Source organism: Sander vitreus, chromosome 1 (genome assembly GCF_031162955.1).
Source record: "Sander vitreus isolate 19-12246 chromosome 1, sanVit1, whole genome shotgun sequence".
Taxonomy (NCBI): domain Eukaryota; kingdom Metazoa; phylum Chordata; class Actinopteri; order Perciformes; family Percidae; genus Sander; species Sander vitreus.
The window spans coordinates 3,045,421-3,058,621 of NC_135855.1; the positions used below are offsets into that span (position 1 = coordinate 3,045,421).

Genomic DNA, 13,201 nt, shown 5'->3' on the forward strand with positions numbered 1-13,201 from the left:
GAATAATTCAAAGCTATGCATATGACTTCAAGGATTGTAAACTATGTACATTATTCTACAGTAGGTTAGTGACAGAAACAGCGTCACTTAAATCACACTCAAAGCTAAGCAACAATTAAAGCTAAAAATGTATGTTTATGTATAAAGGAAATTTCAAAGTTACAGAACACATTGTTTACATCACAAGTTTACAGTTTAGGGAAGTGACATGTCAGGAAGGTTACATATGGAGTTTATGTTGCTATGGTTACATGCCAGGGGAATACAATTCAATTCAATTTAATTTATAGTGTCAAATCATAACAGGAGTTATCGCAGGACACTTTACAGATAGAGTAGGTCTATAATTTACAGAGACTCAACAATTCCCCCAAGAGCATGCATTTGGTGCGACACCGGTGACGAAAAACTTCCTTTTAACAGGCAGAGACCTTGAACAGAACATGGCTCTATAGGTGGGCGGCCATCTGCCTCCACCGGTTGGAGAGAGAGAGAGAGAGAGAGAGAGAGAGAGAGAGAGAGAGAGAGAGAGAGAGAGAGAGAGAGAGAGAGAGAGAGAGAGAGAGAGAGAGAGAGAGAGAGAGACAGAGAGAGAGAGAGACAGACAGAGAGAGAGAGAGACAGAGAGAGAGACAGAGAGAGAGAGACAGAGAGAGAGACAGAGAGAGAGAGAGAGAGAGAGAGAGAGAGAGAGAGAGAGAGAGATGCACAGCAACTATTTAACTAATAATACCTATAATAAGTCTAGAAATATGACTCAAAATCATTCTAGCATTGGGTATAATGGAATGGCATAATGAACATTATGCAATATGCATTTTAGTAATAGTAAAGGTAATTGAACTATGACTAATAATAACAGTATAGTAGTAGTAGTAGTAGTAGTAGTAGCAGTGTGCGTTTGAGCAGGACCACTGCAGCAGCTGCAGCCACGATCCAGGTGCCACCACAATCAGCTGTGCTATGCTATCAACGATTACATCAGGACTGGTGGCAGGAAAGGGGGTCTAATCAAATTTGACTGCTGAAGTCGTCACAGCAGTTGAACTCAGTCTGTCCTCCATGTGTCTCTTCCTCTGCTTCTTGGCTGACAGACAGATCCACAGGAAAATAAAGAAACCTTGACAAAGAGATACATAAATTATAAAACCATTAGTGGAATTACAAGCTGGTGAAAGAGAACTGTTGATAAAGAACAACCTATCAACATATAGACAGGTTGAACACTTTTTAATGGAGAACAAATACTCAGAACTGAGAGCAGACCTTGTGCAGAGTTGAGGATGCAGAAGAGGTAGAGGATGGGGTAGTTGACATATCCTGAGCCCAGGAAGGCCAGTCCCCAGGTGGTCCCCATCAGACAGGTAATGCCCATCACGGTGAGGCCATTCCTGCACGAAACGTCAAACTTCTTGGAGTCTCTCAAAAGCTTTCCCTGAGCCTTTGCTCCAAGCTTTGAAGTGCTCCTGAAGACTTGCTTCATTTTGCAGATGTTAGAGGCCACGACCAACAATATGCCAGAGTTGAACATGAATATAAGGGTGAAATACACCAGGTTCAAGGAGTAGAAGTAGGAGTCATCTGTGATCCAGCAGCTGTGGGACAGGCAGATAACCCAATGGGCTGTCAGAACACAGTTTCACAAGAGATGATGCAGGCCAGGGAACATACAAATCATAAATAAAATAATTTGATCTTAAGTGTTTGAAGATACGATCCTTACGATTTTTTTGAGTAAAGATTTGATACAATTAATGGTTGGTATTATTTCAACAATTTAATGTAGGCCTTTTACATTCTGTAATTACCTTTCCATTGTTATTGGCGGTGTAGTCCGCCAATCCCTTGCAGTATTCAAATGGTCTTCACACACACATTACTGATTTTTATTACTGTTAACCGCACTTGATGTTACCACCATAACCAAAGGGGGCCAAATCAACCAAGATTATAATTTTATGGCTTTTTGTCATGCAAATATGGTACAAAATGATACCTAAAATAATGCTTTGTATGTGAGAGCACGTCGTATCAAGCAGACGATAATTATCGTGTAAATAATGTCTCCTGTATGAGATGTTTGTCATATGCAGAATAAGCTTGCATTTAAATCAATATGTAAGTAAAATAAAGATTTTGATGAAAAACACATTGTATGATCACGTACAAGGTGTATAAATTACAGATTGTGATTTTTCTTAGTTTTTTTTAAAGGCTTTGTATTCATATTTGTTAAAATTGATTTTTTTCTGGTGCCCTGTCAAAAGCTATTAGGATTCACCTACATGGCGTTGGTTTGGTTAGTATCAGCCATGGTCATTTCTGTAAGTCCATAAAACTGTTTGAAGTCTGTCATTCCCACAGAGACTGCCACGATTACGCCAGGGATTCCTGACAAGCTCACAGCACAGAACAGGGTTATTATAGTCAACTAAAACTGAAATGAAAATAAGCAGTAACAAAATATTTCTTTATGAACTGAAACTATAAAAAACTCAAACTAAACTAAAACAACATTGCCTGGTTAAGAAACTAATACAATAAAAAAAAAATTAATATTTATTTAACTTTTAGCACCAATATATGAAGAAAGTACCACAGAAGAGGCACATACTTATACCCTGTCTGGTTTAGTGGCTTCTGTAGAACAGATGCTCATTGCTTTTCTCTTAAAATGTTTCCTTTTTTAGTCTTTCTCTGATGAATGGAAACTGAAAATGTTTTACAATGGTGTCACCATGTTAGTCATCAGACACCACCAAACCACATGCACTAAATAGGTGTTATAGCAGCACTCACCCCATCCAGCCAGAGACAGTTTGACCATGTAGTGTTTGAAATAGGTGTTAAACACCTTTATCAGCAGTAGATAGAGGTGAAGTGCCTCTATGGCCATCCAGGTGAAACAGCAGAGCAAGGAGTAATGCATGAGAGCGGCAACAAACACACACACCCAGGCAGGCTCTACCGTGGCCCCCCACTCGGTCAGCAGGAAGGTTGTATTGAGCAGAAGCAAGGCCCCACTCAGAGATACATGGATAGACATGGAGTAATCCATTTCCTGGTTTCTGAGGGAGAGATAGGGACATATAATGACAAGGCAACAGGCACAGGGAAGTTGTTGGTGATCTTTGATAATCAGACAGGATTTGGCTGCTCCATTTCCTTATTATTTTATTCCAATTTTGCCTTGTGTCTCTTCCACTGCACGTATAGACAACATTGAGCTGCATAGAATGCATAAAATACAGGTATACCTACCGACCGAAGACATATATCACAAGGGACAAAGCAGTGAAGAGCGCAGACAGGCCGCAGCCGATGTAACTGATGTTTGACAGGATTTGCCAGTGGATTTCTGAAATTGGGCCTCTTATCTGCAGAAAATAGAGAATTTATTTGTAATTTACAGATTAACTTTTACCAACATCTGGGAACAAATCAGAGAGTGATTTCTCACCCTGTCATAATTGGGGTCAAATTTGACTTCATTCAATGTTTAACGTTTCTAAATAATACTATATTCTTGCTAAGGCTTGCTGCAAAGCAAATCACTCCGCCCAAGTAGCAGAAGTAGCAGAGCTTCGCCTTTCTGAGAATATAGTTCCTGGTTGATGGAAGATGGCTGTGTCTCATGTTACGTTGTTTGTTGTACACGCTGTGACTCTACAAATCACAACATGTAAATAGGAACATGTTGGCGTTATTTTGTCACTTATTCGGAGCAGTAGGCTAGTTGGAACCAGTTACCTGCAGGTTCTGTGCTAGGTTAAGCTACCGGTGGAACCGTCAGACAGCGTTACAACACGCACGGACACGAGAAGGGTATGTATGGACTTGTCTTACTCTGGGGGTTACGGTGAATAAGCTAAAGTCCCAATAAGTCGGCGTGTTCCTTTAATGACTTTTCCTAATTTAATGGGGAAAACTAGGTAAACATAAAATGAACATGATGTTATTTTTTCAATGACCTGTACACATTTTGTAAGCATTAGTGTTCTTTGGGGTCAAAGACAGTTTTACCTGTTTCAAACATAGACAATGAACCAGTATGAACATTTCTACACGTCCTCATACCTAAACGACAGAATACGTCAATTGCCAATGACTCCCAAAACGGCATATTCTTTTTACTGCTGCACGGTGCCGTTTTTTAACACGTGACCATAACACATGAACGCGGTGGCAGTTTCAAAGATGTGACTGTAGGGCACGTTCAATCCCAAAACGGTGGGCACGGTTTGCAGCAGTTTTAGGATTACGGGTTTAGGGAACAACACGTTACCTCGGAACAGTGTGAAACAGTGTGAAATTGTGCGCAACGGGCTTTGAGTTTTTTTTCTCGTTTGGCGGGTGTGTTAATGATGTTACCCAATCACCCATCATTTATTTTTGATAACATAACTTATACTTCAGATATCCACACTTATTTAACAAGAGGAGCCAGTAGGGGGCAGATGATTCCACCCCTACCAAAATCCAATAACCTGAAAAACAACATTTCATTTACAGAGCAAGTTTTTTGTGGAATAATATCCCAAGTAACATTCGTTTTCTCACAGGAACGCTACATTTTAAAAAGAATGTCACTTAAATATTTATCATGACTTTTATTTTTTTTATCTGATTGAAAATATTTGATTTTCTTCTTTGTCTATGTGAGCTACCTTAATGTTAGCCATGTAATTATCTGTAATATATCATTTGTTTTCAAGATATTTCTGTATTTGCTTGGTTTGTTATTGTTTTTATTTAATTTTAGATATTGTTGTATTTCTTTTCTTTGATTTCTTTTCTTTTCTGTATATGTCATGAGGTGTTTTGGTGTTGTCTGATTGGATGTTGTTTTGGACCCCAGGAAGACTAGCTGGTCGTCTAGGCGTCAGCTAATGGGGATCCTTATAATAAATACAAATACAAATACAATCAGCAGCGACGTGTATGAAAACCCATGGTATTAAAAATGTTGCCTGCTTGCACAAACAGGGGGTTCAACACAACCCGTTTCAGTTTAAATACACGTTTGCTGTTTTGTCAGGGCTGAATGTGCCCATAGATAACACTGTAAAACAGAACTAGTTAAGTTTAAGCAACACAAATACCAACCCGTTCTCACTCCAAACTCCTAAAATACGGACGTTTGGACAGTGGCTGTCAGCGTCTGTCAGCGTCTAAAGCGACGAAAAAAAGGGCCCTTCAGTGTCTTTGCATAACGTACCGGGGAGAGCAGCAGCTACACGGGGTTTAGTGAGTACTATGTAAGGCTGAAATTCTGTGTAGGGAGGTTGGTTGGGGTGGCGGATGTGTCGAACACAGGACTTTCACCCAGGAGACCGGGGTTTGTGTCCTGCATGGCACGTTTCCTAAAGTCACTTTCTTCTTTAACCGTCCCGTTATTCCTGCATGTCACGGAAACGTAAGCCCAGCCACGACCTTTTCCTTAACATAACTGCGTCAAAAGGGACGCCAATAGTCCCGACCAAGCGTGTTTAGTTAAAGCGCGTTATATAACGCCAAAGGAGACTTTTAGCGTCAAGAACAACGACAAAGGCACCTGACCAAGCGTCCGTATTTTACGAGAATGGGAATGAGCATCTGTTGGCAGCAGTTAGTTAGGGTTAGCAAATCATAAAGGATTGTCTCACTATGTCACCGACTAAGGTCTGTAAAAGTCAGTCAATTTTAGAAAATGTCCATTGACTTTAGTATTTACAAAGAACACAAAGCCCAGTCTGCTTGTTTGCGCTTTTGTGAGCTTTGTCACCTCACTTTCTTGTTTGCTCCCGTGATACTTTTTTTATTTCCTCTATAAAGGTTCTGAATGAATAAAGGCTTGACTAACTAGCTAATATCGTCAGGAACAAGTCAGTCCAATCCAAGTGTGTCTTCTTACCAGTAGGACTGCAAAGGGTGTTGCATGGTTACAGTTGCAAGTAATGTCAGTTTGGGTATCGTTGGTCACACATCCATCTGTTTTCCAGATCCAATCTGGGAATGTGAACAAAGTCAAATCACAAACTTAGATTATTCTGCTGATTTATGTTGCAGAAACCTTTTGCTGAGCTTTGTTAGAAAAGTATTTTCTCCAATTTGTAAGCGAGTTCATAAACAATAATGCAATTCCATTGCTTTGCTATTTATCCTAATGTAAGCAAAACGAATATACAACCTACCACGTTCATCAAAATAGTGACACTGTAACCATGAGTCATTCTGTAAAGATACACAAAAAAGAGCTACGTTAAAGTTAACATTGGTCCATGCCATCCAGTCAAAGAAATGTACCCAATAGATTAAAAGTAGGTTTAGCAGAACACTGTGATCAAATCCAGTGAAATCAAGTTTTCTAATTCCCTTTTAAAGCCAAAGTGTTCAGTGTGGCAGTGGTCTGACACTTTAGTGATGAATTAGAACAGTGGGTTACACTTTACTTGAAGATATTTGCATAAGAGTGACATGACACTATCATGAACGTGTCATAAACATTATAAACAAGTCATAAACGTTTATGACATAACGCTTCTCTCATTAAGTGTAGGTGTGTAAGTAGGGTTAGGGTTAGATGTTAGAGTTAGAGTTAGAGTTAGCGTTAGGGGTTAGGGTTAGAGTTAGGGGTTAGGGTTCGGGTTAGAGTTAGAGTTAGATGTTAGAGTTAGAGTTAGAGTTAGGGTTAGGGTTAGGGTTAGATGTTAGAGTTAGAGTTAGCGTTAGCGTTAGCGTTAGGGGTTAGGGTTAGAGTTAGGGTTAGGGTTAGAGTTAGAGTTAGATGTTAGAGTTAGAGTTAGGGTTAGAGTTAGATGTTAGAGTTAGAGTTAGAGTTAGGGTTAGGGTTAGAGTTAGGGTTAGGGTTAGAGTTAGAGTTAGAGTTAGAGTTAGAGTTAGAGTTAGATGTTAGAGTTAGATGTTAGAGTTAGAGTTAGAGTTAGGGTTAGGGTTAGAGTTAGAGTTAGAGTTAGAGTTAGATGTTAGGGTTAGGGTTAGAGTTAGAGTTAGGGTTAGGGTTAGAGTTAGAGTTAGAGTTAGAGTTAGGGTTAGGGTTAGAGTTAGAGTTAGAGTTAGGGTTAGGGTTAGAGTTAGAGTTAGAGTTAGAGTTAGAGATAGAGTTAGATGTTAGAGTTAGAGTTAGAGTTAGGGTTAGGGTTAGAGTTAGAGTTAGATGTTAGAGTTAGGGTTAGAGTTAGAGTTAGATGTTAGGGTTAGAGTTAGAGTTCTTGTGTCATGTGTTCATGACAGTGTCATGTCACTCTTATGTTGATACCTTCAAGTGTTACCGAACAGTGTTTACATTTTTACTTTAGCAATGGCTGTCATGTGCCATCACCACAACAGAGTCTAGGGCTGCAACTAAGGATTACTTTCATTGTCGGTTCTCAATTACTTGTTTGGTCTATAAAATGTATGAATATGGTAAAAAATATCAATCAGTGTTCCCCAAAGCCCAAGATGACACCCTCAAATGTTTTTGTTTTGTCCACAACTCAAATATATTCAGTTTACTGTCACAGAGGAGAAGAAGAAACTAGAACATATTCACATTTAAAAAGCTGGAATCAATGAATTTTTAAAAAATTAATCAAATCCATTTATCGATTATCAAAAAAGTTGACAACTAATCCATTAATTGATTAAATGTGGCAGCTCTGATAGAGTCACATTAAGTCAGCTCAACATTTGTCAAATTTACATCTGTTACATATATTACATCTGTACAATCTGTACAGCATACAGCAGCCCTGTCTATCCTAAAACCTGCGTTTGACAATCAAACAGATTGATGTGAAAAACATGAAAGACTTACATCCATAGCTGTGTGAAGAGTAGTTCTGAAAGTCATCTTGATTGGCGTCTTCAGACCCTTAAGGCCGTCTTCGTCCAGTACCTCGATTCTGAGAACCATTGATGAGATTTCTTCCTGTTTAAACTAAAAGACAGTCAAAACGACAGTTAGCCTCCAGCCAGCCCCTACAGGAACCCCAACCCAGCCAGCACAAACCCCAGCGCCGGTTGCTAATGATGCTAACGATGCTAATGACAATAACAGAAAGTTTAATGATCTGTCAACAACATGGTGAAACAATATGCTTCCCTCAAAATGTAATTAAGAATGCAGTTCAGTTGTTTGTTCCATATATCTATGTTTATACATAGATATATGTGTGTGTACACACACACACACACACACACACACACACACACACACACACACACACACACACACACACACACACACACACACACACACACACACACACACCCCTGTAATAAACAATAATCTGCAAACATTCATTCATTCTGAATGTTAAACTGTAACATGAGGGTGTCAAAACTGTGGATTGGACGGACAAATGCAAGAGTGAAAATGATAAAGGAAATACATTGAACTGGCTGTGCTGCATGTAGCTGACCAAACCAATAATCCTCTTCTCCTTTGGGATGGCGTGCAGGGCATCTGCAGGCAGCCAAATGTCAGGGATAAATGATGTGTTCTGAGGCAGCAGCTAACATTGGATAGAAGAAGATGCCGTTAAGTACTACAGGACAGTTTGTGGTTTGGTTTGCACTCAAAACACACAAAAAAACCCATCAATGTTAATCTTAGCAAAGACATGTTCACCATCATGTTATCACAAACATCACCGTTCCTTCTAAATTCATCAGCACCATCTTCATCACAGCACGTGTACCTGTGGAGCTTCTATCTTGATTTCAGAGTTGGTGAGCTCAGCCTCACTGAAGTTGAGCACATTCAGAGATAAGCCCTTCAAGTCGTAGTTAATGGAGCCTTCAGTCTCAATCTGGGATGTTCCCATGATGTCATGAATCAGATTTCTTTCCATACTGCAAAAAAAGAAAAGAAATGGACCTCAAACACATTTCTTCTGATGTGACATGTACAAGTGATCGCAGAGAATTTGTGGCATTCACCAGTTTTCTTGCACTTGCAATTGTAAATGTTCTCGTAGGTACAAACAATATTCAAGAGTGAGCCAGACTTGTCGTATGAGTCTTGTGCACACGGGAAACATTTGATTTAAGAATTATAATAGCTTCATCTAAACCAGTTTTTTATTGCTCGGTTATGATTTATCAGTCACATTCTGGGAGACCCTGATACCTTCATGTATCTATAATCATCAGACAAGCGGTGTTTATCTTTGAAACCGTTACTTATTTCTACACATTTGACAGGTGAGATGCTGTGCATCATGAGTAACTGCCATCTCCTCAAAACGACCCTGGAGCGGGCAAAGATGCCCAAGGACATTGGTCTCTTTTGCATCCTGGCTGAGAGGAGCTCAGACGTGAGTGAGGGGAGGGAGGAGCCATGTTATCCAAATGGAAAGCACCCAGTACAGCCCTGTTATGATGACACACGTTAGTGTACTATTACTATTTCTACTTTACTAATTTTCTATTTTACTAATTGTCTAGACATTTAGACACACTCTTCTGAACAACAAAGTTAAGAATAATGCACGGCTAAATTTGTGCTGATTTCTGAAAGCAGGATTCCAAGTGTGACTTCCTTCTTCTCACTCTGGATTCATCCTCTGGGAACCATGAATGTCTGAAATGTGGGCCAACCCAACCAATAGTTTTTGTGAAACCTCATGAAGCTTTGTGAACCATTTTCTTTATTTTCTTAGCCCACAGTGTTTCCCCTAGGTTTAATGAATAACAAAAATGCAATTTCACATTATTTTAGACCGTTATTGTTACCATATTTGTGTATAAAACGTTCAGCTGTGTTTTAAGCCCCCAACGCCGATGGCAGTAGGATTAGGCAATGGTTATGGTTATGGTTATGGTTAAGGTTAGGGTTAGGGTTAAGGATAGGGTTAGGTGCCTTGAAGTCAGTGGTCGCAGAAAAATCTAAAATCAACATAAAATAAAACCAACATAAAAACATAAACATAAGATCAACGAAGTGTCCTAGGACACACATGACAGCACAGACAACACAACATCCTAAGAAGTAACTGTAGTAATTAAATTGCAAAGTGCAAAAAGTGCTGGTTTATTATTTATTTACTATTAACTATTGGAGTTTGGGATAAACAATAACTTTAGTCTGTCTATCAAGCTGCTGAACTTAGCTTCTGAGCTCTCTCACAGCACCCAATCATGGTCAGATCAGACCCACATCACATCTGGACACAAGGCAAACAAAGTGGATGTGTGCCTTGAGTCAGAAAAATAATCAGCACCATTTACGGTTGTTCTCCTTCTCACCTCTGGACAACTCCAGTGCAAGTGGGTGCATTTGCACACGCATCACTGTCATTGCTTGTTGCATTATTTCTAGTCTGTAGAGTCTGGCTACACCACACATACATTCCAGGATAGGAGAAAAAAAACACTCTGGGTGGTTTAAATTTTTTTTTAACCAATCCCAATCGTTTTGGGTGGTGCTAAGCTCCAGACGCAATTAAATGAAGTTAACTGTTCACACAATACAGTAATGTTAGCTATTTAAATTAGCTGGATACATGGTTAAACATCATTTGCTCTCACCAGTGTATTGTCGTGAGTCATTTTGATGCTCACGCTGATTTACTTAATTATCGGTGTAGGTGGTGACCAAAATGGCTTTAGTGCTGTGCCGAAACCCTTTAATGGTGGGGAAAACCCTGCACTAGATGCCACTCTGTTCAACAAATGTTTGAAAGCATACTGAATTGGAGCAGCAGGTCTGACACTTACCTAATAAAGGCTGTCATGACTTCATGGTCGCTACTGAAGAGGTCCGGACATGAATCCCTTATGTAGAAGAGTTTCATCATGGCTGCCTCAGAGTCTTGACTAGCCAGAGACTGAATCATTTTCAAGATGGTATAGTTCTTGCATAAGTATAGACTGCAACTGATATCTGAAAAGTGAGAGAGGAATCAGACTTAAGATGCAGATGCATGTTTTTGGAACAGGGCAGTTGGCCACAACACCTTTCTGACCCCCGTCAGAGATACGGTGTGCTTCATTCTTTATGCAAAGAGTCAGCAGTCCGCTTGAGAGACAGTATACTTACTTTGTGTCATGCTGTACTCAACCCAGCTGTCATGTATTGTCACATTAGCATCAAAGTGAGAAAGTGATGGAATGTCCAACGTCTCGTTGACCGTGCATTGAAAGAGGCAGGGGAATGTATTCTTCATGCATCTCACATAACCAGACATCTCATCAAGGATGTTGGTTTCGTTCATGGTAACAGTTATGCTACCATCTACAATGTTGAGCTGAACTGAACACAGAAACAGAAGATGAGAAACAACTTGCTGTATTTTACAAATCTTCGGTAACAATGACATGAAGAAAATGACTTTCTGCCTTCTTTTTAATGGTTTAGTAGTTATTTGATTGTACAATAAAAACCCTATATTTAAACACTTCAATTTTAGATTTGTATTGACTCGAGACATGATTACAAACAACAGCAAGATACATGACTAACCCGAATCCTAAAAGTAAAACATTATTCAAAAGAGCACCTAATTTACAGCTACCTTTTGGTTTATCAGACTGTTATACCAAAACTAATTTAAACACAGATGGATGGTTTAAATAGTTGTTTGGCAAGTACTTTTTCTTATTCACTATACTTGCATTCTAACCTTCAGAATGTAATGAATCTCTCTCAGGTGGCTGTCATTACAAAGGTTTCAGAGCCCTTCATCCTATCTAAGCGTGTTTATTTCAACATATAGATTACACTGGACGTACTCTGGAGCGCCAGTTTTTAATGTGATCACTAAAAAAGTTAAGTGAACTAAAAGGAACTGAATTTGTGAGTTTTACAGATGTCTATCAGCTTCAGAGGAGTTTATGTAGCATGAGAGGGCAATGCAGTTTTTAACACTAGAGTACATCAATCAGGAGAAATCTAGGAGATGCTGAGGTAAATTGGAATTTTAGACCCCTACTACAATCATTTGAATTGTAATATTACTAGCCCTTATTTTCTTCTCTTTTTGAACTCCAAAGAACCAACTCTTAGTCAGTTCTCTTTGTGTTCTGCTGTGCTTGATGACTGAAATAATGTTATATGATTATTAAGTTTTCATTTTCAGGTACACTGTTCCTTTAAGTTTGTGAGAAGTAAAAATAAATATGAAAAGAAAATAGCTAGACATAAATAAAAAAATAAAAAATAGTATCTATTTCTGCCTATTTTTGAATTGATGCATTACTCTTTCTTTAGTAAACAAAACCTACAAATAACTGACATCCGTACCTTGGTCAGCCAGCGATGTGGACAGCAGCATCGATAAAAGTAGGGAAACCATTGTACTTCCTTTGAATGGGTGACTGCAGAAAAGCAGAAATAAAGCAACATGTTAATGCAGATAGTATCTCAGCTGGAAGTTATTTTACAATCAAATGAAAATCTATTTTTAAAGTCAGACAAAAGAAACAAAACAGAACAGAACAAAGCTCCATTTGTAACACCTTCTGCCTAAAAGATATGGCTATGGCTTTGTTGGCCAAACAGAGGTAAATCTTACAGACAGTCCTTGAGGACTTAAGACATTTCTTTTTAGAAAAGCTTTTGGTCCCCTTTAGATGTTGTTTTTTTTTTTGTATTTTAAACTGCTTATTTTTTTTTGTTTCTAACCTGTAGCACTTTGAGATCTTTTGATGAAAAGTGCATTATAAATAAAATGTATTATTATTATTATTATTATTACAGTTCCACCTAAAGTGACATTCTAAGTCAAAATGTTAAACTTTTCAGGTAGAATACATTCCCCAAAAAGACTGCATGTCATCTTTAGACTTCAGGACAAGCAATTTCACAAGATACCCAAAGTACACACCAATGAAGGAGAAATATTTGAATTAATACTCACATTATTACTCAGTGGACAGAAAGTAGATGTCTTCTTACCTCTGAAGTGGACAGGATGAACCACACAAACATTGGTGAACTGTTCTGGTTGGGTTATCTCATGGTTAGGAGTAATGTAGAATAGTGCTTGTGTTCGGTCTGCTGGATGTATTTGTTTTATGCAAATCGTTTTTTTTATATAAGTGCAATACAATTATTGCATGTGGGTTTGTTTCTTGTTTAATATGTTGAGAACTGACGTCATAGTCTAAATTCCACTGCTACGGTAAGCCGGGTCTGTCAACAGAAATGTGATATCATGTACAATAATCTGATGGTTTGGAAAATTACTGGAGACTGTAAAGTTCCTGACATGTC

The 13,201-nt window shown here is 38.8% G+C and overlaps 1 protein-coding gene across 3 annotated transcripts; it reads right to left on the reverse strand.

Moving 5' to 3' along the window:
• Window positions 1–115: 115 nt before the first annotated feature.
• On the reverse strand, window positions 116–13,182 carry LOC144516620 (adhesion G-protein coupled receptor G5-like). Of its 3 annotated transcripts, none has more exons than XM_078248196.1 (14): window positions 12,884–13,182; window positions 12,230–12,303; window positions 11,027–11,239; window positions 10,705–10,870; window positions 8,685–8,838; window positions 8,376–8,498; window positions 7,799–7,921; window positions 6,174–6,213; window positions 5,894–5,988; window positions 3,262–3,377; window positions 2,800–3,068; window positions 2,286–2,391; window positions 1,267–1,595; window positions 116–1,120 (listed from the first exon to the last, which is right to left on the reverse strand). In XM_078248196.1, the coding sequence occupies exons 2-14, from the start codon at window positions 12,279–12,281 to the stop codon at window positions 1,008–1,010; spliced, it is 1,899 nt and encodes a 632-aa protein (XP_078104322.1). In that variant the 5' UTR covers window positions 12,282–12,303; window positions 12,884–13,182; the 3' UTR covers window positions 116–1,007. The 3 variants fall into 3 exon arrangements, with proteins under 3 accessions (XP_078104322.1, XP_078104407.1, XP_078104236.1); XM_078248281.1 differs by having other exon boundaries at window positions 8,406–8,498; window positions 12,846–13,182; XM_078248110.1 differs by having other exon boundaries at window positions 12,846–13,182.
• Window positions 13,183–13,201: the final 19 nt, after the last annotated feature.